This window comes from Lates calcarifer, linkage group LG3 (assembly GCF_001640805.2).
Source record: "Lates calcarifer isolate ASB-BC8 linkage group LG3, TLL_Latcal_v3, whole genome shotgun sequence".
Classification (NCBI taxonomy): Eukaryota; Metazoa; Chordata; class Actinopteri; family Centropomidae; genus Lates; species Lates calcarifer.
In genome coordinates, this window is record NC_066835.1 from 13,049,600 (window position 1) to 13,075,328 (window position 25,729).

The 25,729-nt window shown below is 38.7% G+C and overlaps 1 protein-coding gene across 1 annotated transcript in view; it reads right to left on the reverse strand.

Annotated features, from left to right (window-relative positions):
• LOC108898204 (CUB and sushi domain-containing protein 3-like) overlaps positions 1-25,729 on the reverse strand; it is a 311,569-nt gene that overhangs the window by 55,831 nt on the left and 230,009 nt on the right. The window contains 18 exon segments of the mRNA XM_018698119.2: positions 2,805-2,921; positions 3,078-3,153; positions 3,479-3,597; positions 4,491-4,678; positions 5,468-5,606; positions 5,983-6,174; positions 6,668-6,870; positions 7,287-7,413; positions 9,588-9,779; positions 11,674-11,830; positions 11,975-12,043; positions 12,272-12,372; positions 15,108-15,296; positions 17,733-17,948; positions 18,284-18,400; positions 22,468-22,656; positions 23,047-23,234; positions 24,076-24,214. Coding sequence (XP_018553635.2) covers positions 2,805-2,921; positions 3,078-3,153; positions 3,479-3,597; positions 4,491-4,678; positions 5,468-5,606; positions 5,983-6,174; positions 6,668-6,870; positions 7,287-7,413; positions 9,588-9,779; positions 11,674-11,830; positions 11,975-12,043; positions 12,272-12,372; positions 15,108-15,296; positions 17,733-17,948; positions 18,284-18,400; positions 22,468-22,656; positions 23,047-23,234; positions 24,076-24,214 — 2,718 coding nt within the window.

Genomic DNA, 25,729 nt, shown 5'->3' on the forward strand with positions numbered 1-25,729 from the left:
ATCACTCTGTCTTTAAACCGATGATAAGTTGCCTTAAGATGCAAATCTTTAAGTTTATAGAATAAATTACATTTGTTTCAGCCTCAGTGAAGCTCTCTCCCTGATGATACACACACACACACACACACACACACACACACACACCCTCCCTTCTCTCTCTCAGGCCCCAAAGGCTAAGGTGTAAAGGATTAAATCTGAACACTGCCAAGGATATTATGCTAAGAGAAGGTCACTGGTCACTTTGTACAAGGCTGTCTCTCTCTGAGGATTTCCTTTAAAGCATGAGCTGCATTTTGCTAAAACATTGCTCTGACTCACAAAAGATACCCTGTCTGCATTCATGTAAAACCTCATTTTATGTTATAATAATGACACGCAATAGGGAACAGGAAACGGAACAGCTTTAAATTTTCAATTGGCACTGAATTGTCCCTGCAGGTTAAAGAAACCAAATCAAGAAGGGGTTAAGCTCCATGGGGTAGATGAATCTAACCTCTTATTACTTTTATCTTATAGCCCTGTCACGGTCATGCATGAGGATGTGTATAATAGCAGGGAGTTGAGGGAACATAAAGAATGACAAGATTCTGCCAGTCAGCAGAAACAGTTAAAAGCTCCCACTGTGTATAGATTTTAAGGAAATCAGAGTGGTTAAGGTTTCCATCATTCCTTGCAGTATTATCGACATATTGCAGAGCAGGTGGAGGAGAAAAGCACAGATTTCAGGCAGGAAGACACACATGCACCAACAGTCACACACAGATTCATAAAAAATTAACACACATGGGAAGAGCTTACACACTCTTAAGGTATCACCGTGGATTTCACTTATGTTGAGATAACAAAGGACATCATATATACGTACCAACACACAAGTCTCACTCAAACAAAGCCACACACACACACACACACACACACACACACACACACACACACACACACCAGATAAGTGATCACAGCAGTGTTGTCCTACACTGTAGTAACCACATGGCTCATTGGTAGTGAAATCCCTCCGCACTGCAGTCACATGCACCCAGTAGATCTGTTCAGTCATCCAGTTTATAACATGTCCAGCAAAGTTTGAATCAGTCCACTGGACTTGTTACCAAATGATTGAAAATATTTCACTGTTCATTTCAAAGGCTTCTTCAGCTCTTTGACATCAGATGGAGAAAACCTGGGCATCGATCCCTGTGGAGCTGCCATGTCTCCTGATGAGCTGCCTGAGTGGGTGTCCTCAGCCATGTCCTCATTCAACAGGAGGCGTGGTATCTCCACAGGGATAAATGCCAAGGGTTTTCCCCACCTGGTGTTGTAACTGATGGAGCCATTTGTGTGAATGGTGAAACATTATCAACCACTGATTGCAGCTTCTCTGATCATCGAGCAGTTTTGATAGCATAGTTACATCACTACATCACTGCATCACTGAGCCTGTAACCTTCAACTGCTGCAAGATCACGAATTATAGACATTATTTTTTCATGAGAATGACAGCTGCTTAAAAAATCTGGGCATGTTGTAAGGCTCCGGCACTGCAACTTAACAAAATAATCTGTCTCTTGCTCTATGTGGGAGGTTCAGGGAGGCTGTCTGTGTGTCTTATACAATATGTAGGCCAACCAAATGTTAGCTCATCTCAGTCAAAACATCTACATGGAGCTGACACTCCAAACGTTGCTATGCAAATATAATGAGACAGCAACCATCAACAGCCTCAGGGAAAGCTACTATTTATTAATAACACCACAGGGCATAATTGGACATTATATACACCAATTACTGATTGTTTGTAAAAGCTCAAGTCAGACCCAATGAGCAAACCAATAATTTAGATGTCAATATGTGATACTGTGATTGAATATTAGAGATACAAATGTAAATTTGCACATCTTGCAAATTAAACGATATTGATACTATGACATGGTCACAACTTCATGTCTACATACAAGTATTCACTTGAGCTTTCAACCATATTTTCTGATGAACACAATATCAAACTATTTACAAAAGAAATGAATCTTTTATTTGGTGGTCTGAGCTTGCATGTCCACCATTCCATCTCTGTAACAACTGAGCAAACCCAATTGCTCATGAGGATATGATATAGTTGAAAGCTCCAGAAAACACTATGAAGTGGATCTTCGTTGGGAGTGTTTAACCAAATTAGTATTTCCAAGATCATTACAGAATTTAATGTTTAACTTCATATATTCTACAGATTGGGAAGGACATTCACTATACACATAATTGAAATTGACCAAGACAATAAACATTCCAGCAGATTCACCACAGCCTCAGTTAATATGAGGGATCCTTTACAATATTCATATCTTCATAATATAGCAGTTATATCTGGCTTAAAGACCACTGATCAAACGTGGCAAGATAAAACTGGCCTCATCTTTAAATGTCACTTCAATGATGAAACCCTGACCTGGATTAAAATAAATGGCCAGCGAGTGTCTTTTGATCATGTGTAATGTCTGTACTAGTTTTTCATTGCAGTTTAATACCCCAAAGGGGTCCCCTGGGGGTTCCATGGTGTCCCCATTAAAAATCATACAAGTGTTAATGTCACTTTGTTTCACAGAGTAAAAGAACAATGAGAGAATTCATGTCAAAGAAAACTGCGATCACAGGTTTCATTTTCAACTGTTGTCTCTTCACCTTCACTTCAGAGTGCTATATGCTTGCATTTGATTTTTTTAAAGAATAAAGAGTACATTTATTTTACAAAGAAATTACTACGTTTTATTGCATCACAATGTGCGCAGTATGATATTGTGTGTGAACGAACTTACCAAACTCTCTGGGTACAGATATAGAGTAGACACACGTCTGACCAGAGGTGTAGTTTCTGGGGAAATTTGGTGATAAAACAGTCCCTTCTGATCCTGTAGAACGACTTCCACAGGGTGCTAGAGAGAGACCATACACAATGAAATGCAGTGAGGCACACCATCACACTCACATAAGGAGAAAACAACACACTGAACGTAAATAAGTTTCATCTGTGTATATACAGCATACGTGCAGGGATTCTTTATTCCAGTCTGCATTTTAGTGTGAGTTACCTTGACAGCTAGGCAATGCCCTGTTCCATCCAGGTCTGCCATCATCTCCCATACTGCATGTTAGGGTAGAATAGCCCTACAGAAGAAAACATTTTAAGAAAACCTATTCCACCCCAACCAGCCAACCATCCACTCAATGAAGTAACCAACCACCCTTCTGACCAACCAACCAAATCATCCAGCTGACCAACCAACCACTCACACACTCCAACCAACCAATGACCAAACCAATCAATTATCTTATCAACCAACCAACCAGCCATCCATTGAACCAACCACCCATCTGACCAATAAACCAACTGGGTATCCATCTGACCAAACATCCCACAAACCATCCACCCAACTAACTAACCACCTATCCAATCAACCATTCACCCACCCATTCATCCATCTGTTTGTACCTGCAAAACATATCCTGCTTCACAGTAGAAGGTGACAGTAGAGCCCAGCTTATAATCAGATCCCAGCCTGGTCCCATTCAGGACCACACCTGGGTCAAAACACGATTCCCTCAGTTTGGCTGGACAGAAAGAAAGAGAACGAGTGAGTAAGCGAGAGAGAGGATGAGGTAAAGAAAAAGCGACAGGCACACATGAATAATAAGTCAAATTAATAATAACTAAGTCCCTAGTCATAATCAAATGAGGCAGGCACTCAGTTGGCCTTTTTAACAGTCTGTTTGACTTAGCCGCCTTTGCCAAAGATGGAGCAAGAACGATAACTTCATCCCCCAGCTTCTGTATGGTACATGAACCTTGTAAATTATGGCCTTGGCCACCCTCCCAAAAGATTAGCGGCCACCCTGCATCAACTTAAGACTTAATTCCAGAGTCCACATGAAGCTGGGGTTGATTCTTATGTGCAAGTGAATCAAACTCACCCCTCTGACAGACTATTTCAACAGACACTGATTCAACAGGGACTTTGTGGTGAGAGCAATCATTTCTTTTCATCTTGAAATCAGCATGATACACACTGTTATTAGTGTGGGAGAGTGAACTGCATATACATGTGTATTGAGTGTTTCAGAGTAATGCAGTAGTTTTCCTGGTGAATGTGAAAATTAAGCATTTCTAAACACAGTCTGGGGACATCCCGTCATCATGGGAGACATTTGAAACATAGTGGCACATTAACTGTAAAAGTAATTTCCCAAGTTACCTTGGTTATGAAAAACAGATAAGACAGAAAACAGCCCGATGCAATTGACTTCAGAGTATGTCTGAATAATTCTTTTCAACAACTGACAGTTGCAAAGTGGCTATAAAAACACTGCCAGCTGGTATTTGTCTTCATCAAAAATAGACATACATGTGTTCAGTCAATTTCCAAGTGTTCTAGGTCATGATATAAACCATTCAATCAGTATTCACTTTATATGAGGAAGGCAGTGCGATTGATACAATACTTTACCTTTGTATTCCAGGTGGAAGCCAGTGTAAGAAACAGACCCATCACTGCGGAATGCTAAATGCATGGTATTTGAACTGCTTTCAATCCTCTCTGGGAGTTTGCTGTCCTGGAAGCTACCAATCAGAGGACTGTTGCTATCTGGACCATCATAGATATACAGGAAGTCATAGTTTGGCTCAATGTTGAAACTGGGGAAAGATGAAGAAAATGACAGATAGGGGCAAAGGGATGGGTAAGAGATGGTGAGAAGAGGAGTGTAGAGAAAGAGCCAGTACTGACATTTGCCATTACCACCAGGAACCTGGTGGGTTGCACACTTGTTTTTGTTTGTCATTTATACTAGAAAGGATGTGCATGAAGTTCTTGAGAGCCTTTTCGGAACATTGAATGATACAACGCCCACTTTTAGAAAAACACTGTTATGGTCCCAAATGGTTTTCAACCTCTCACACAGTAAATACAGAAGCCAGTTTTTGATCCAAGCATACAATATGATGCACAACAAACAAAAACAAGTATGGTATTTACAAGTCGTTTATCATGTGATAATTCTGTTTCACTAGCCTCTGTGACTGAAGGTGTTTAAAAGATAATAGAAAGACGATTCTTAGACTCAATGTTCCTCAAATCATTTTCAATTTTTAGGGACGGCAAAGACTTTTGTTCTGTGAGAATGATTGCCATGGAATTTTACCCATTTTCTCTAGTGCTAGTGCTAGTCAAAATCTCCACTTGTCCAACACTACAATTCATGACAGAACACCGCTAAAAGGTCAGAAAAGAGAGAAGGAACTGTGTTTCGAAACTTAACCTTTATCTTTGGTCTATTGGTCTATTTTCATTCGACATTTAATTGTCACAGGGATTTGATTAAGAAAGTCAACAAACTAAGAAGAAAAGCAGCATCTGAACTCAGCAAACCAACTCAGGATTAATACAGGCTTTACTGTAAAAAGGGAAGCTGACTTGCAGGTTACCTGATGAAGGCCAGTGACAAGACATAGTCAGAGTTGACAGCAATTAGCCAATCACAGTCCTTGGAGTGAGGGTAGGGATGTGGGTAGTTAGGAGAGAGAATAAATCCACTGGAACCTGTTAGGTTTCCTCCACAAGGAGCTATGATGGGCAGCAAAGCAAAAGATAAGCAAAGATAAGTTTTAAAATATCATAAAATGTGAATATTCTCTCAAGCACAACCATGCAGGATGAAAAACTAATTTTAATTCACTTTGCACAATCGCAGGGGAATCTAAGTTACAAGATTTCCATTCAAAAGGCCAAGTAGTGTGCAGAGATCTGAGGTGGATAATGAAATAGTATCATACTGTATCTATGTTCAAACCACTAAATACTATCTTATATTTATACAGCCACCCATATGTCAAATACAGATGTGTCCTTGAGCAAGGTAACGAACCCTAAACAACTCCAGTTGTGTATGTAGTACATATATTGTATGTCCCTATAAATACATAGAAGCTGGACTTTTCACCTATGCAGACAGGCGGGCTGGGCTGCCAGTAGTATCTGTTATCCACTTGTATACAGGTGATTTTGTCGTCTCCCTGGAGCTCGTATCCTGGGTCACACTGAAAGGACACTGAATCCCCCGGCTCACGGCCATCTCCACTTCTGCTACCATTCATTGGTACACCTGGGTCCCTGCAGGCTGTAGCCACCGAGCCTGGACAGAGAGAGAGAGAGGGGGAAGGGAGAGAGGGGACAGGAAGAAAGAAGAAAGTGTGGAGAGGAATTATAAAACTCGGTCACACTGGTCATATTAGCTATCAAGCTAATGCATTCACTCGGTACATGAAATCAGTACTAATTGAAGTAGCTGTTTTCTATCCTGTATTATGAAATATCTTTTAAGATAATTTTTGACTGATCAAGTGAGGTTTTCAAGTAGGACAATTATGCAGATTAGGTCTCAGGGAGAAACAGTATTGTTTCCTCTTTGACAATCTGAAATCCTAATACATTCTTATACAAATTGAAGGCATGTTGCAGGAAACTCCAAAAAATTAAACAACAGTAAGAGATAAACTCCTATGACAACTTCTCTAATTTTAATAATGTTAGTACATTACATTACATTACTTGTGAATTTCCCATCCGGATTAATAAAGTATCTATCTAATCTAATCTAATCTACATTAGGTATGAACATTACTTACTGGAGAACTGAATGGCGAACCCCGACTTGCTGATGTAAAAATCAGTCTCAAACTGAACAGTGACTGTGTTCAGTGTTGAGTGAATTCCCTCAGGTAGCAGAGAGCCGCTGAGCTCTGCCAAAGACATTTCATTTTCAGGTGGTCCGTCCCAGACCTTCAGCATGTCGTGGCTGGCTTCTGTGTCAAAGGCTAAGAACTGAAGACTGCAATTTGAAAGAAAAAAAGATTATTAACAATACAAAATGACCTCTTCATCAAATTAAAATTTTAGAATGTCAGTCTTTGTCGTGGAAGGCAAATAACTAAAGACTCACAAAGAGACACTGTGACTACTTTTATTTTGACAGTAATTTTTAGAGGCTGAGAACTTTTAATGGTTGCAGTAAATAAGCCCAAGTAAGATAATTTTCATATAAATTATGTACTACAGCTTGTATAAAAAATATCCTGTTTATAATATGCCTATGATATCAAAACACATGCATAACTTTAAAATTTTAACTTTAACTTTAAAATGTGTACTCAGCACTTGTATTGTGAGTTTCACACATAATCAGGTTTTCAGAATAGCTATCAACACTTTTTTCATTTATTTTGTTACAAAAAAGGTCCACTTTACCTCACAATATTGCCCGAGTCCACCTCAATGGTCCAGGTGCATCGTAGGTTATTGTCATAGGGAAATGGGTATCCAGGAGAAAGAATCCTCCCTGAAGACTCACCCTTAAAACGACCTCCACACTCCGCTACAGGTATCACACACACACACACACACAAGTAAGAGACATTTCAGAATGTACCAACATATAAAGCCACACAAATGTCCATGTGCTATCTGTATGATTAGCACAGCTCTGAAGCTCTGACAATGTTACAAATATCATCAATCCTAGCCAACCAATGAGCAATTGGATGAGTAACATAACGTATGACAAGTCAACCATTTATCTCTCCACGGCAATTGTTTATCAAGGCAATCAGATCCACTAGGTGCACCTCAGTAGCCACTGAGCAGTGATTAAACGATCACCATAGTGACAAATGGATTAAGAAAGAAGAGAACTCTTCCTCCATGTCCCTGTCTTTCTCACACACAGAAAGAGAAGAGGAAGAAGAGGAGACAAAGTGCTGATCCTGCATTCCTCCCTAAAGAAATCACCACACATTATATAACAGAAAATAATTCCCCCTTCTCTCTTTGTCTCTCTCAGTTATATATTTTCACAATCTTCAACCCCCTCTCTGCTTCTCCTCCCTCCCCATGTTCCTCCTCCCTCAGGCTCCCCTCCCTTCATCACTGGAATATATTATCTCGAGTAATAGGAGCAATATTAAGAGTTGGATAGAGGGGGAAAAGAGAGGAGAAGAGGCAAAAGAGAAAGAAAAAGCAGAGAACCAAAGGGGGTAAAGAGGAAACACTACGAGTAATAATAAGAAGCAATATAATATTAAGACTGGAGGTTGGCTGAGGTCACAGTGTGTCACTGCTAAAATATAAAGTCAGAGAATATCAGCCAGTGGTTTTATGAGTCTTTCATTATTGATAGTGAGAAGGAAAGAGACTTATTAAGCTGAATTCAAAATCAGAAAGTTCAGAGGCAGCGATGAAGAAAGAAAGGTGTTTAAAACATTGGGGTTGCTGTTATGCTTATAGCTCCCATCTGGGGCACAGCTGCAGCAGCCATTTTGTGTGTCACTCTGTATAGGCTTAGCATTTGTTTGGGTTTAATTAGAGAGTGTAATCATTCAACCAAATACCTACTAGGAGGAAATGAGAATCTCTCCAAATAAACTTAACATAATATACAAATCAAAGCATTTCAGGCACTACATACTAATATGCTGATGAGTGTGTTTGTGTGTCTTTATGAGCCCGTGTGAGCTCAGGAGAGCTGAAATTACATAGCCAGTAAAAGACCAGGATTGACTTGTTGACATTAATATTTTGGACTGTGGCGTGGTTATAATTTCCCATCAGTTTGAAGCTCTAGAAAATTAATTAAACAGCCACTGATGTTATAACAAAACATTCAGAAATATGTCAATACTCAAAGGGGAGTTACTTCCCAGTGGGTTTTATACTTTCCCTAAAATGGCAAATGGCTTTGATACAGTGGTCTGTAGCAAAACCAAATTGAATAAAATGTGCTCATGAAGCAATTGTAACAAACAGATTTGTCATTTAGCCCTGTATAGGGTAAGAATGATATAAATAGAGGTTAGAAACAAGGAGAGATACAGATATAACAAAACAAGGTTGGATCTCTGTGTGTGGGTATGTTTGAGTACATAGCAGAGCACTGTGTGAGCATGAGGGCAGTCTCCAGGAACAGAGAGCAAATCCTCCACTACAGGAAAGGAAATTGATCAATTGGGTAGAGGGAGTCCAGGTGGTAAACCCTCCTGAATAAATAGGCTTTTCATTGAGACTTTAAAACTACCGCAGTGTGTGATATCACAAGGAAATCACAAAGATGATTCCACAGGAAATTGGCCCCCATCTGTTTTCTTCCCAGATTACTGAATGAACATCCTATAAGCAGAGGAGGAGCTCTGAGTGAGTCTGTACTGTACTGTAGAGTCTGGTTATGTTGATACTTATTCACTGGATATATTCTCCTCTTGATTTTTTCCATGAATGATTGTGAAGAAAGCTGTTTTAAAATTATACTAACACATGAATTGTATTATATTGAATGTCTGTAAGATAAAAATGGTATGGACAAAATACAACACAGCACAAAATGTAGCAATACTCGAAAAAGCAAGGGTAACAATGACACCTATTACAGAGTCTTATTTAAGGTTCAACCTGTAATTGTGTGTGCACATGCTTTTGTGTGTCTGAAAACATCTGTGTGTGTCTCTTCAACAAACCTCTTATTAAGGTGTAAATGCCTTTCTATAGCAAGAGACATACCAATACAAGAAGGCAGAGGGTTATCCCAGGCTCTCCTTTCTCCTGTCATGCACTTCAGTGTGGAAGCCCCATGCAGAGTGTATCCGGGCTCACATCTGTATGTGATGCTGCTCCCAGAGAAATGACCTTGGTCATTGACCTTGAAGCCAAACTGAGGCACGCCTGGGTCCTCACAATGAGACAACTCAAAACCTAGAGAGAGAAAAAAGACAGAGAAAGATCTTTCAAGTGTGTACTTTATAAAATACTCACTAAGGGACATCTAAGACCCACTAGAGAAAACTGAATTAGTGTTCTTTAGATGCACAACAATATTCCCTTAATATCTGGCACACTCAAGTATTCTGTTTATGAGCTTGCTGATATCACAGATACTGTTAAGCTCACATCCTGATTTAATAGGAAAAATAGAAAAATATATATGTGACATACCAATATTAGGAAAGATAATGTTGCATGTATACACCTTATCCAATTTAATGTTGTTTTCCACAGTCTATCTATGTTCCAGTTTCCATGGTAATATTTAGAATATTCTGTTTATTCATGTGCACAATTTTGGAGAGGGGGATATGAAGAGGTATATAAATAGCTTATCCTTATAAGACTTTAACCAGGATTTGATCTTCAGTATTACCTGGAAGATGAGGTGCGCCAGGATTTGAGTCATCTCCTGGAAGACTGCAGTAGGTGCATGTCTAAATCCTTAAAAATGTCCATTTGCAAAGCTGTACTTTTACCATTCTGTAATCTGAACACACCTGCTTTCACCCTGACAACTAGTGTGAATGATTTAGTCTTTATTGTCCTGCAAGAAATTCATAGCCTGTACAACTGCAACAGAAACATACAGACCACAGCGCACAAATTACATTCATTACCTGTCAGTCTTCCAGTATATATACACATAGCACATATGCATACATCACACTCATAAACAGATCTGGTTCCATACAAGGTCACTGAGGCAATTTGTTTAGGAATGCAATGGCAGAAGGGAGAAAATTTCATCTGAAGGGGGCTCTCCTCACATGGCTGCCAATCCTTAATGGTTCTCTCTGCGTTAGACATGTGTAAGAAAATCAAATATCATGCAAATACTGTTGCAATGTTCTTTGAGTTGGTGTCTTCTGTTTGTATGGCAAACTAACTTCTATGCACATCAGTATGAGAGGGTTGAGGTGCAGAGGAATAAGTAAGTGATGCTCCAGTCAGCTCATGCGGCAGAGAGAAAATACAACTTCAAAGCACTATGCAAATGATCCTGCATGACTCCATTTAAACAATTAGATTTTTTCTATTCCAGGTATGCATCTAAGAGGGCACTGCCGAATGTGTGAACATCAGAACACACCTTTAACACGCCATCCTACACTGAAATCAGAGCTCTCTGAAAGCTTTGTTAATCAAACATGGCAAGTTTCTTGTGATCATTTCAGTGGTGCAATTAGCAATCTTTAATGGTTTCACAAATTAGTACCATTTAGAGTCAAATTGATTCAGCAAGTAAGTTACATTGTTAGGAATTAGTACAACTGTCATGTGCATTTCATTGTTGAATTAATGTGATCCTGATACTGACTAGCTTTAGTTTCATGTGCTGTCTAGCATAAAGCTAAAATTCCTGTATAGTACATCCTCAGTAAGTCCTGATGATGATGTGACTGCTCATCATAATAATTTAATTTACACAATAATTTAGTGCATGTGAAAAAAAAAGAGCTAGACTGTAATCGCCCGTAAAAATCACAAACAGCTTGCCAGTGCTTCTACCACCCATGACACTGTTTGTATGGAACAGGATGCAATCTACACACTAGTGCCTGATTTGTTCAAATACCAAATCACAACGTGTTAATATTTCATTTTCCATTACTGTCATTATACATGACTGCAAGCTATGCAATTTACTCTTCATGGAAGAGATTTGTGAGTGAGCAATGCATTTTTTTTTTTGCCAGTTTAAGTTTAAAGGTTCAAATATCAATTTATATATATATATATATATATATATATATATATATATATATATATATATATATATATATGTGTATATGTGTGATATGTGTGAATATTGCAAACTTACTTGAATACACCAGTTTGAATCCTTCTCCTGTACTCTCTGCATCACTGTAAAATTCTAGCCAGAGATGGTTTGAAGTGGAAATCAGTGTCAGTCCCAACATAGATGATCCTGTGAATGCTCCAAGAACTTGGGCTGTGTTGTCTTTGCCATCATAAATCTGTAAAAAAACAAAAGCACAATGCATTCAAATACATGAGGACTAACTATTAGCTAGCTTCTTTTTTTTTTTTTTTTTACCATCACTGACACAGAAAGGAGAGTGAAGTTGAATCACTAAATGTGTGTGTGCATGTGTGTTTACCTTGAGTATGTCCCCTTGGGCGAGATGAAAGGTTCTTGCAGAGATGTTGATGCCTTTCCCAGCCTGCACCTGAGGTTCACATGAAATCCAAGTTAGATTTATCGACCAACAAAGTTGTAGTTTTGAAGATGGCTTATCAGTTCAACAAACTTTCATAATGATTGTTCCATTGTCCTAGCAAGGAATATTTAGAGTGCCTATGACCTTTTCTTAAATGACTGCAAACGAACAAGCCTGATTGCCTTTATTCAACAAGAACACATCTGATGTGTAGTAAAAGATGTTCAGATATATTACCTGGATGCTATAGATGCACTCATGGTTGTTGTCGTAGTTCATCGGGTAGTTTGGAGAGAGAAGGATCCCTTCATTGTTTATAACTGAAGAACCACACTCCGCTGATTACAAACACAGAATCAGAAAATTAGAATATGTACAGTATAAACATATGGTTTAAATCTTAAGAGTTTGATGATCATGTGGTGGGACCATATGAGACATAATGACCAAATTTAAAATTTATTAGAGCTTTTTACGGCATACTTAAGATACTTCTGGGAGTTTTGTAGGTCATTTGGTCTTCCCGTATAAAAGTTTCAGTCTATTATAACAGCAGGTTGTCCTTAGAGTGAAAATATGTTTTTCATCTTCTATCTTTTTTTAAATGGATGAATACCTTTAATGTGTGCTTGTGTGTGCCTGTGTGTCAGTGTGCATGAGAGTAATTTAACAACCCTTTCAAACATCTGTATTGTCAGATACCTACTTCTGTCACAGAGAATGGCCAGGCAGTAAAATTCAGAAACTAATTTACCTAAAGAGACCCTCTCTCTGCACTTCTCACATGTGCCCTCTATTTACAGTATCTGTGTCCCTCTCCACTCTTTTTCTCTCACTCTCCCTCCCGCTTTCCCCCTCTCTATGTCTCTACTGGTGTAATAGTCATATTACAGCTGTCATATCGTCAATAAATCACACTGCTACAGTTTCCATTTAGAAAATTACCTCTCCACCCTCTCCCTGTTTCCTCTTTAACTCCCTCGCTCTTGCTCCTTCTCTCCCGCTCCCTCTCTATGAATCGTGCCCCCTTTACCCTCCTCTACTTCACTCAACCTTCCTCTTCTGCTTCGCATGAGTTTCCTCTTTTCCTCTGCCCCCACACACCCCTTTCTTTTTTACTTTCATCTTTTCCCACTCATTTTAGCCTCCTTCGCCTTAACGAAAGTGCTACATAGAAAATAATACCTAGAAGTAAAATAGACATGAAGAAAAAACAAGCCAAAAAGATACCTATTTGGTACCACTCCAACTTGCTTGTGGACATTACTTCATGAAAACAATATGTTTGACCTGCTAGGTTAAGTACAGCCTTGTGTAAAACCACAGACACAGGCCACTATAAAGCAATACTTTAAAGCTGTGAAGTTAGCTTTTAGTTAATTAAAATTGCAAAAAAAAAAAAAAAAAAACCTTCTGGTTTCATGTGTCTTTACATGATTAGTATCCTTCACACAACAGAGGCAGCAACACAAGCAACCAAACAAGCTAAAGTTTGCACAGCTAAGATATCAGAAAACAGCACATGCTGGGTGTTCTAATCTTCCCTTTCCTCTCCTCTTTGCTCCTCTCCTGTGATGTGCACCACATCATGCGGCAATGCAACACAACACACAGGGACTAAATATAGCAAACTGCTCTATACCATAGAACACACTAACTCCACTCCCACCTCATTGCATTATCAGTCTTTGCACGTTGATGACAAAGAGCCAAAAATGTAAACACTGGCACTGCAAACATCACGCAAAGCTAGAAAAAAAAAGTGTGGTTCTGTACAATATTCTCTACACTGAATATGCTCTTTTACTACATATGGATGGTAATGTCTATCTCTTTGCACCTGTATAGTCTCACGCTTCTCACATATTACAAAAGCTCCACTGTGTACTGACTCTGGTCTTTTTGTCAGAGAAAATTAAAATTTCTCACCAAAGTGCTCAAAATAAATAAATCCTACTTTGGCATTTTCTTGTCCTACTGGTCTTCATGACATATTTATGTGAAGTGTTATTCATTATTTATTTTAATATTGTATTCAGTCTGAAACTGTCTTTATCACTTCAGTTTATTCAACAAGTTTTGAAAAACAGCATCCGTGAACGTGGGAGATCCTAAAATGATCCTGTGTCGAATAAAAAATTCAGGGTCATATTTCTGAGAATGTCCTTGACAGTAAAACTCATAATTTTACGGGTGATACAGGATTGTGAACAGGCCAAAACTCTCTGCCCACTGGTGAATCACCTCAAATAAATATTACTGACGTTTGCAGTAACTGAAATGCTGCTTGTATAAATGTAGCTTTTACACAGACTACTGTCAGTCCTATTCACTTTAGAGTAATTTTAGCTCACCATATTAAAAAGCATTTTGGAGAAGATTAAAAAAGAAACTTTGAAAATTCAAGGACAGGGGCAAAACAAACTTGAAAATCTACTTCTAAAGTGGAAGTATAAAGACATGACATGTTCCTTTTCTGTTCTAAATTATTCTAAAAATGTTTTTCAGACACTTCCTTTACCTTTGTGTTGTGCCATTTCCTTCACTATCTTGTAAAAGCGGAAAAAGTTGGCCTTATGTATCTGCTGGTTTTTGAACTGAGGCCACTCAGGTTCATAATTTTTGCTTGTCAAAATCTGGGCAAATGTTTCTGTGTTTACCAAGAACTTTGTCATATCAGCAGCAAAACAGTTCAATATGTTTTATGGTCACTACAGGCCAGTGTTCAGTTCCATCATCAGTTAAATATTTCGAATCTTCAGGAGGTAATACATAGTACATGTAATGAAAACAATAGGAAAGAACTACTCATTACTGTGTTAGCACTGTAAGCGAGGCATTTTGTTATATTACACATAGTGTTTGCTTTTTACAGGTGCAGCGTACATACAGTAAATGCTGCATGTAAACCACTAACAACTGACTGAATTTGAACTGAATGTCTTCATACCCCTAGAAACTTTTCTTGACACCTGACTATCCACAAACCTTGACAAGCAAACTATATTCTAATACCACTTCAGTGTGACACCAGTGTCAAAGAAATAACAACAATAGTGATATTACCACATACCGACACATCTTGGCAGAGGGGAGCTCCACATTCTCCGCCCACCTCCCAGACAGATTAACTCTGGTGCCCCCTCCAGGCGGTAACCCATGTTGCAGGAAAAAGACAAGGTGTCACCAACACCAAAACTGTAGCCGTTTCTCCTGCCGAACTGAGGCTTTCCAGGATCCTCACATGGCTCCAAAGTATATTCTGCAGAAAATAAACAGAAACTATGTATATAACAAATACACACATAAACATTTGAATTATATAAATGGATCAAAACTATGAAACCGGCCCTGTCTATGGCTCTGACGGAAAGCTAGGACCAGACAAAGTATTAGGCTGATCTAGGCTGATGTGCCATATATACAATAGAATTAATGTGCAAAACCATGTCAGAAAATAATAATAAATAACAAGAAAATCCACCCTAATAACTCTAATAAGACTGATGACATAATCATTAAATATTAACTGAAAGATGTAAACACCTCATGGCCATGTTCTTTCTCTCTGTGTGAAGAAATCCTTTTCAATAATTCAGCAACTCTTGAGATAAAATGTCTTGAAAATGCAGTCAACTAAAATATAATCTGTGTATAAGAACTTATGTGCATCTGTGAGCAATTTGTACACAAGTTGGGAGTCTGAGTTGACTTGACCATGTCCTGAACTGAAGATTTATTTTCAGTGGGCTAAGCTGAGTGATATGATGTGTATTTCAGAGTGTGCTGCAGTATGACACAGCATGTTGAGCATGTTAAGATTGGTAAGTCACATCTCTGGTGACACCTTCCATGTGTTACATTCTAAATATCAGCTTATGCCATCTGGGAGCTGGTACAATGTCCTTTCAGTGTATTCTCAGCTTCAAGTGCTCCTTTATTCCAGCATTAATGAGAGTGTTGAAAGGGCAGTTATGCAAAGGACTGTGATTTATGAGGGGCAGATATAGTCTTGGACTTTATCTTAATTGTGCCCCTTAACTGTCAGTTTGGATGAAGGTGGTGGTGAAGTAGCACAACTATGGATTGGGACAGCACTTGAGACTTGCACACATTCTCAGAGCACCACTGATGAGATTATGAGGAATCCATCTCCATCTCTTTTTTCCCTTATTTTGTGTTGTTTAATGGTGGATTACATTCACTTTAATGTTGTGTAAACTCTCTCCTCTGTGGTATAACTTTATCAAGCCTAATTAGCCGGCATTATTTCTTTTTATTGTCAATGTCTACAACTCAACCTTTCACCCCACAATTCATCATCATTCCAGAACTGAGAATGCAGCTGACTGATAACAACAGGGCAGTCACTTTCGACATGAGGACAGATGGCTACTTTGACATCAGTTGTTGCTGTGCCACTTTGCATCACATCAGTAACAAGAGGGGGCTGACAGAGTGCTCTGCACATCTGAACTGAACCTCAGACCTGCCATTACACGAGCCCTGCTTAAATACAATCTGGTTGTATCTTGTGGTGCATCAGTGTTGCACAGGTCGTGAAAAAACACTGTCAGTATAAGAAGGACTCTAAGACTGAGTCTAAATACTCTTATAACGTATGTTAATATGCACACACAGTATATACACTCGGCTGGCAGTTTATTAGGTACACCTAGCTACAAAAACTAACGGAGTGTAATACAGCAGTCCTGCTATAAACCCTACCTTTGTGAGGGTTATAATGTTCAGTTTGTATTGAAACAGTTGTAGAGAGATGTTGATTCAACTTAATGGGTATTTTGGAGACTAGAGTTGGTGTGGTGCTGTTTAACTGCATTGCGTTACAGGACAACTGTTTCTATTATTTTGCCCACCCCATTTATATCAGCGAGGGTAGGCCAACAACAGAAACATCCCTCTGTGTAATGGAATCCAGTTCAACAGCACCACAAACTACATTCTTCAAAAATCATCACAAAGTTGAATCAACACCTCTTTAAAAGAGTGTCAATAAAGCTGAACATTATAACCTCCATGACAGTAAGATTTATTGCAATATTGTTGTATTAGTCTGCATTAGTTAGTCAGCTACTACAGCTTTATATCACCAACAAAGAAGACTGTGTTTTTGTGATTGTGGCCTGTCAGACCTTAAGACCTGTGGACCTTTAAAAACCAGAGACTCACTTCTTCAAACCTGCTTTTGTTTAGCTTTTCACACTTATATTATCTCTGTATTTTTGTCAGTTGCTTTTTTTTATCTGCTTTTATTATTGTGAAGCACTCTGTGATAGGTGCTATATAAATGAACTTTGTACCTCGATACTATGACTGATCATTTAGCACAATATACTTTAAGAGACTGTAATAGTCCCTGTCTGGGTAGAAATGTTACTCTGCTTTCCTCCCTTTAAAGAGAGGCTATTATTTCTCTGTGGTGTCTTGGATCCTCCTTGCATGGGTTTCTAGGCTGATCCTGTGCAAAATTTATAATGGGTGTTATTACTTGACTGTTTTTCACAAAGCCTGGTTTGGATTAAAAAAAATTAATTCCACTGCACTACAGTAGCAAACTGACTTTTTCCAGTATGAGAATTAAAAGGAAAGTCAACTTCTTGAATTGACTAAAGTGTAAATTAAATCTGGAGCCTGTTGGGGTATAATAGTGCAAAATTACCACAGGAGAGTAAATTACCAGAGAAAGTTATGTTGAAGCCCTCATATGAAATGGAAAAGTCAGAGATGAATCGTAGCTGGGCTTTGAAGTTGCCATAGAGACCAGCATTAATGTTGCTAGGCAACTCGTTGCCAGTCAGGCGAGCCAGTGGTTGCAGGAAACTCCCGTTCTCAGTAACCAAGAGGTAATCGTGTTGGTCCTCCAGATGAAAAGAACTGAACTGAAACTGGACTCCTGTTTGAGAACCACATACACACACACATACACAGAGAGAGAGAGAGAGAGAGAAAGAGAGAGAGAGAGAAGTTGTTAAATAGACAGGGAGAGGAAGAGAAACTTTAAAAGTTTGTTTCATTCTCAGTGGGCTCATACCATACATTGGTTATGGCTGGACAACTTAAAATTCTCTTCTAAATATGCTATAAAACAGAAAATAAACCTAAAACTTGATGTAATGCAAGTTTGTGGTTGTAGTATAACAGTGGCTGCACTACCCTGTGTATTACTAGCTACTGTCTCACACTCTGTCTCTCTCTATTAAGTAGTGTGAATCTGTGTGTGTCTCTTGCCTTTCCCGTGGCTGACTTCAACAGTCCAGGTACAGTTGAGAGATGAAGGGTAGCTGTCTGGATAGCCGGGACTAAGGATGGTTCCCCAGGGACCTCTAACATCTCCGCCACATAGAGCTGGATAGATTGAGAGAGACAGAGTGGGAGAGAGGCAGGGAGAGAGAGAGAGGGAGAGATGCAGAGACAGGGGAGAGAGGCAGGCAGAGAGAAGGTTAGCATCAGATTGTTGATAGCTAAAACAGATAATGTTTCCCTGTGGACCTTTAATACTGCTTCAATAGAACGTACACACATGCACACCCACACTCACATGCTACAAGGGGTAGATGGAGACAGAGATAAAGAGAGAGAAACAGAGGGAGTTATGAGTAGAAAGATCTGCATACACCAACAGCTAGAAAATCTGTGTCATGTCACACATGATAAAACACAGTTTTATCAATGTGTATTCACATTACTTTAACTTAACTTTATATGTTTAAGTTAGCTTTCTGATTTATTCCCCCAACTGTTGTACAGACATAAAATCATTACATAAATGAGTGTAAAATCTACTACACACCGGATTTAAATATAAATAATGGATTGCTTTGTGTTTAAATCTAAATCTAAAGTACTTCAATGTCCCTGAACTAACCAGCGCCTGACTATGATTAAGTAGCTCTGTATAGGTGATTCTAGTTAATTGTTATATATGTTGAAAGCGCACAACAATGCAGAGATATTGCCTATAATTCTTTTTCTGCTAAAAGAAGAAAGAAACAGTAAGCAGTTAACTACTCTGTACTATTTGTTTGCTGTACTGTGTTGCATGTAGAAGACAGCTCTCCAACACATCTGCTGCAGGTCAGAATATGTGGCAACAATGACGACAGTGACCACAGTCTCCTGTGACCGGACAGAAAAAGCTCTTGCATAACACATATAATGACAATGACAGAACTTGCCTCAAGCAGAACAAAGGGCAAATATGGTTTCTCTGTTTAGATGTAATGAGCTCAAGCTTCAATATCTGTGCTGCTAATTTAACACCTTCCACATCTTAGTGACTCAAAATTAATTAAAATCATATATATGCAGTCAGCCAAACAATGTACCATAAAAAAGTTTTGCGAGTAATTGGAGTTACTGGCTAAAAAATTGCTTCTTATGTAACAAGTGACCATCTGGACAAGAAGTGTTCTTTCTTTTGCTGAGAAGTGAGAGATCTGAAACCTATTTACAAAATTTTGTCCCTCAGCTCCAAATTGTTCTGAGGCAGAAAACTGATACATTAAATAAAATTGAAAATAATGCTTGAATATTACTTAAAGTAGTTTTCCACAACATTAATGGTGTGCAATAGCTGGATAGTGTGCATGAACTGTGAAATGTCTTTTGCTTCTGAGATCTTTTTTCTGTTAATACAGTTTGATTTCAAGTGATTCCAAGCAGTTATATTCAAAGCAGTGAGGCAATACAGATGTTTCTTAGGGACTACTTATAACATTGTGAAATTCACAGTACAGTTTCGGAATGACTCTACAAGTCTTGCACATGGTTCAACTGTGCGCATTGTTATGCTGGAAGAGACCAGAGATGGTCGGAGTTGAGCCCAGGTCCTCAGAAAAGCTTGGAAAAATCTGTTGCTCATTCTATGCATACTAATGCTTGCATGTATTGCAAGGTGCTTGACTTCTGCTCGCTCCAGTTGGTTCATCTTACAGTTGGGCGAATGGCCTGTCATTTTCTCTTACAATACATGACAAAATGCCATAATATTACCTCAAAGGTGCAACGGTGGCAGAGCAACAGGGAGAAGGTCAAACCTTAAAGTTCTGCTGAAGTTTCCTTGAGCAGGACATGGAAGCTGAGAACCACCAGCTCTGAGAACTGCAACCCAGACTAAAATCCGCAAAGACCATTCCCACTGCTGACCATCACAATGAGCACATATAACAGGGAAGTCAGACATGTGCTAGAAAGCACAACAGAACATCAGTTTCTTCACATTCAGCCTCCAACATCAGCATTGCCCAAAACAAGGGTGAGGAATGAGAGCATTTCCAAACTAAACAAATACGCAGATGAAAGCAGGCATGCTCTCTCTCACACACACACTGTATGACACAGGGACTCATGCACAAAAGCTTCCAAGCGCACACATAGCACTATTAATTATTAATACTTTTCTGCCAGGAAGCTCTTAATGTTGAATGCTGAGCTATGTGAGAAATTTGAAACACTGCATCTCTATCTCTGACAGTTTCTCTCTCTTTCTCTTTATCTTACTCTCTTTCTCTATCTGCCTCTCTTTCTTTTTGATCTCCTTTCATCTAGCGTTTACTCCACCACTTTTGTCAGAAGGTCTTTCTATCCTTTCTCTCTCTGTGGCTGAATGAAGGCTGGCAAAATAATTTGAATCATGCTTTACTGACATCATACTTAAATTCATGGTAATCTTCTGGCTCAGAGAGGATCACATTCATTTTGGTCATTCTTTAAACATAACATTATGTCACTGTTTTGGTTCAAAATCTAGAGATCTTTAAATGCCTTTGTATGGCTTATGCAGTCATCCTGTTGTCATTTTGTTCATATTATATACTATGGGGAAAAATGAGGGAATGTTGCTTATTTTCATCTCTCTTAATATACAGTATGAACAGCATTTGATTTGTGCTACATTTTCTAGGGCTGATTCAGCTGCCTTTGGCGCTGTTCATCATGTACTAGTTGTCAATCATCAGGCTAGACCATTTCTTACCAACTACTGCTGCAAATATTTCCTATATCTGTTTGGTACATACTGTGTAAACACAGTCTAATGGCATTCAGCCTGTAAATTCCAGGCAGTGTGTTTGATGTTTATATGCAAAAAATGCCTCCAAGGAACTGTGCAATTCAAATGTGGTTAACAAGCTGAATGAGCCAACAAGCTGAACTGAGCAAGCCACCACAAAACTGATGCAGCAGGTGCCGCATCTTTCTTTCTTCCCTCCTATTCTGCTCCACCATGATTGGAAGAGGAGAGAGTGAGTGAGAGAGAGAGAGAGAGAGAAAGAGAGAGAGAAAGGGAGAGGGAAAGAGAGAGAGAGATCCCCCTCCTTCCCTCACGTACTGCTTGCACCCCCCCCCCCCCCTCGCTCCTTGATTTGAGAAATAAGAGAGAGGAGGTGACAGCCAACACAGGCTCTCGTCACCCTTACCTCAAACCTTCCTGTGTTCACAGTTCACACAGGAGAGGGGGTGACAGGAGGGCCATGGATAAAAGCACCACACAGACATATGGGCACACATATATGTGCTCACATACAGTACATGTGCACAGACAAGACACACACAAATGTATACTCACAATGTACATGCCCAGAGATCTCTAATCTTCTCCTCAAATCATCCCTTATCAGCCACAACAGCCTTCACTGCAAATTGCCCCTATGTGCACTCAGTGTAAGTGAAGGGGGCTATGTGCGTATGTGTGTGTGTGAGCATGTGTGTGTGTGTGTGTGTGTGTGCAATTCAACCAGTGGTTTTGTCGCAGAACAAGATGCTCTGTGTGACTCAGCTTCCCATACAGGGAATGGCGGCTCCACTGCTGATCTTTCTCACACACCCCAGCTTCTTTGGGGCCATTGTAATGGATAAGCAAGATAATCTGCATTAGCCTCAAAAACGTTTTAGGTGACGTCTGTAGAAATTATAACCATTCCTGTGAACTTATCTTACCTTTCATCTTAAAAAAATGTTCCACTAATTGTCTGTTAAGTGTGACTGTCATTTTTCAAAACTAGATATTTCATTTTCATTTTAAACTACTTATTTGTACTGTAAAATATCAGTATACTACTATTAACGGGACTGCAGTCAGACTGACCTTGGGCCATGTCATGCCAGTACGTGCTTCAACACTATGCATACTGTTTCTGCAGCAACATCAAGACAAAATGTTCTGTTTGATTTAATCTACCTCTTTGGTCTTGAAAATGATGTATGGTTTTTGATTAAACAGAGTATTGAATCAGTGCTACCACAAAATCAGGTATAATATAAAGAAAGGAATAACTACACTATAACTAAGTACCATAAATTGCTTATATTGTGACCTGATGATGACAGAGCATGTGTCAAATTCAAAGAAACGTCCTATCTATTCTTGGTGGTAAACTTCAATTTCTAATATGTCTTTCCTTTGAGATACTTACCGTCACATGTAGGCAAAGGGTGACTCCACCAGTGGTTCTTCTCGCATACTAGCGGCTCTTCATGGCTGAGTCTGTAGCCAGAATCACAACCGAATGACACTGTGGACCCAATGGAGAAATCCTGTCCATATCGAATACCATTGACAGGAATACCAGGGTCCAGACATGAGTAGCTATCCACCGTAACACCTTAATAAAAAAGGATTTAGATGTCTTAATGGTATGCAAGACAAGACTTTCAACTTTAGTTTTGCTGATCTGCATATTGTAAAACTCACAGATGGTTTGAGTCATACTGTGCAATCATGGTTGTTTGGGTTTTTGCAGGGAAATGACTTCATGTGAAGCCAGCTTGTGAAACTGCGTGTGGAGGGTTACTATTGTGATGTTGTGTCCCACTGTGTGTGTGTGTGTGTGTGTGTTTAGAGACACACTGTGAAAATGTATTTCAGCAAAAATATGTATTCATTGTTTTCTTATAAAGTCAGCATATGGATCAATTTTCTGTGTATGAGTATCTATGAATGCACGCTCATGTGTGAATATGCGGTGCATATACTATAATTGTTTCTAACTTACTTTCATATAATATTTTGAAGCCGGCGTTTGATCGGCTGTTATCGGTGGTAAACAGTAGATAAAGAAAGTTGCTGCTGCTGAACAGAAACTGGGGCACCTGGGTGCCATTAAAGGAGCCAACCAGAGGGGACAGGAGGTTTGGCCCATCATGGATCTCCAGGAAGTCATAACCCAGCTCTGTCTGGAACCTGTAAGACAAAAATAATAAAACATTACATTTTCTTGATCATTTTATGTTGATAATAAATTTGTCAAGTTGGTCAAACTTTGAAAGTCTTCTTTTGGAATGAATGCATTAAATTTAAATCAATAAAGGAAGCACGAAAACTGGTAAACGTTCAAGCTTATGATTTTCACATTATGCTGTGACTGTGGCATTCATGACAAAACACAGATTTAAAAGCAATTCTCAAAGCAATGTTAACGCTATTGTTTCAGTGTATTTCTTTGTGATATTTGAATGGTTCACAAGGTCACTTAAAAACTGCTAAATTTACATTGTACAGCTTCAAAGTGATGACTACAGATCAAGAGACAATCACAGCCATGAGAATCATACTTTCTGTACAAGTGTGTTTTTTTAATGAGTTAACATGCTGTAGGGAGAGAGGAAGAAAGTTAAAGAGGTCCAGTCTTTCAAGGCCTCTACAGGTTGTTGAGCCAGTATTGTTAAATGTACTTTACAATGAAATAAAGTTGAAACAGAAGCTCAAACCAATGAAAAATGAATTTAAAGGACCCTCTAAAATCTTGCTTATATCACCAGTTCACAGCTCAGAGAACACATCATATAAACCAAAAAATATTACCCAGCCTTCCTGATCAACATACAACTCCCAATATTAATTATACAGCCTATGAAATTTAAGAGATCATTATTATACTGATGGTGAATCTCCATAAACTTTAAGTATTGTAAATCTTTGCTTGTCAGAAATAACTGATGATTCTGATGAATCTGCACAGTTTTTGCCTGTTCAAAGCTCAGAGCCTTTATAATATGCAGAATCAAAGAATTATGCCACCCACCTGTCAAATGTGATTTTGATGGAGCGTCCAGGTTCTGATTCAATCACCCACTCACAGCTGAGGGAGTCTTTATAGTAACCAGGCCACCCAGGAGACAAAATCACTCCACTTGGGGCTGAATAGTGGCCTCCACAAGGGGCTGGAGGATGATGGGGGAGAGAAAGGGAAAGGGCAGATATAAATGACACAAATAAAGGAGAAGAGGAAAGATGATAAAGTTTAAGTTAAGGAGTGAGAACTGACAGATTTTTATGTACAATACTTGAGGTTGGTGAGCAGTTGACATGTAGGCAACATGAACACCTCTTTAATTGAGCCATTCTTCTTGCTTGAAATTTGGTTTGTTGCAACAGTAAACTAGCTGATGAGACACTGAATTCAATGAGCATGGTGTGATTTCACAATTCAACAATACAAGACCACGACTTTATGATAACTAGCAATAGTCCTGGTGGAGAACATATCATCATGTGATCAGTCCAGCGGCAATAAGATTTCTTTGATCAAGTTTATTTGTTTAAACCTGCATTAAACTGATTTTTTGGCCATTTTGAGGCAATGCAACAACTTGTATGATGTGGAGATGTAAAGCAACATTAGCATTCACATGGATTAGTTGTGAGTCTGAACACCTGGTGAGTTAAATCTAATATTTACTCTCCTTTTAGCACTGATTTGGTCTCTACTGACTCCTGAGGGAGTCAGCAAATCATTTTTGTGCTAATTGAACTTAGGCAAGTTGCTGGCTGTAAAACGCAAAGAATTTGCTGAAATTTGCTACATCACCCTGTAGAATAGAGCGGGACCAGCAGAGTCGGGAGATAATTACATGTGGATTTGTCATTAAGAGTTCAATTCTCCACATTATATGTAGCAATTTAATCCATTGTTAATCTAAACTATTGTAAAAGCGGCTTCAAATGTATTGTCAGGAAAGGTCTTCTACATGCTTAAAATAACTCTCTGCAACAATCATGTCAGAGACTGAGACATGTGCATCATTTCCATGTTCATTAAAAATACATATGGACATGCTCATGTATTCTCTTTCATTAATCAAGTCAGAGAAATATTTAATTGCACCCCATGTAATGTAAGGATGATAGTAAATGTTAAGCAAAAAAAATGCATTAACATTTAAAAGAAACATGAACAATTAAGCATATTAATAAATAGCATTCATAACCTCAAATGAGAGTTTTAGCAGAATGTTAACTGTTATCACCATGTTACATTGACCAGGAGCCATTCTGTTCCACTCTTCTTTCAAAATTCATCTTGTTAAGAGTTTAACTTAGTGTCTGAAGTCAATTTGTTCTGGTCTGTACTTCCTGAATACAAGTAAGTGGATTTTCCATCCAAGTAGTTACCGACACACATTAGCAACAATGGATTTGGAGACATTAAATGACCTGGAGCACAATTAACATGGCCTTTGTACTATCAACAGCTCCATCAACAGTGGCGTGTTAGAAATATTTGAAGTTAATTATATCTGCTGTAGGTGCTATTACTAAAATATACACTCAGTCCTTGTGTTCCACATACTTTCATACAAGCTGTTAAGACTTTGTTTTGATTAGATTTTGCACTAATTCCACCTTAATAAATTATACATTTAAATGAAAATATAATTACTCTGACTGTATATGGA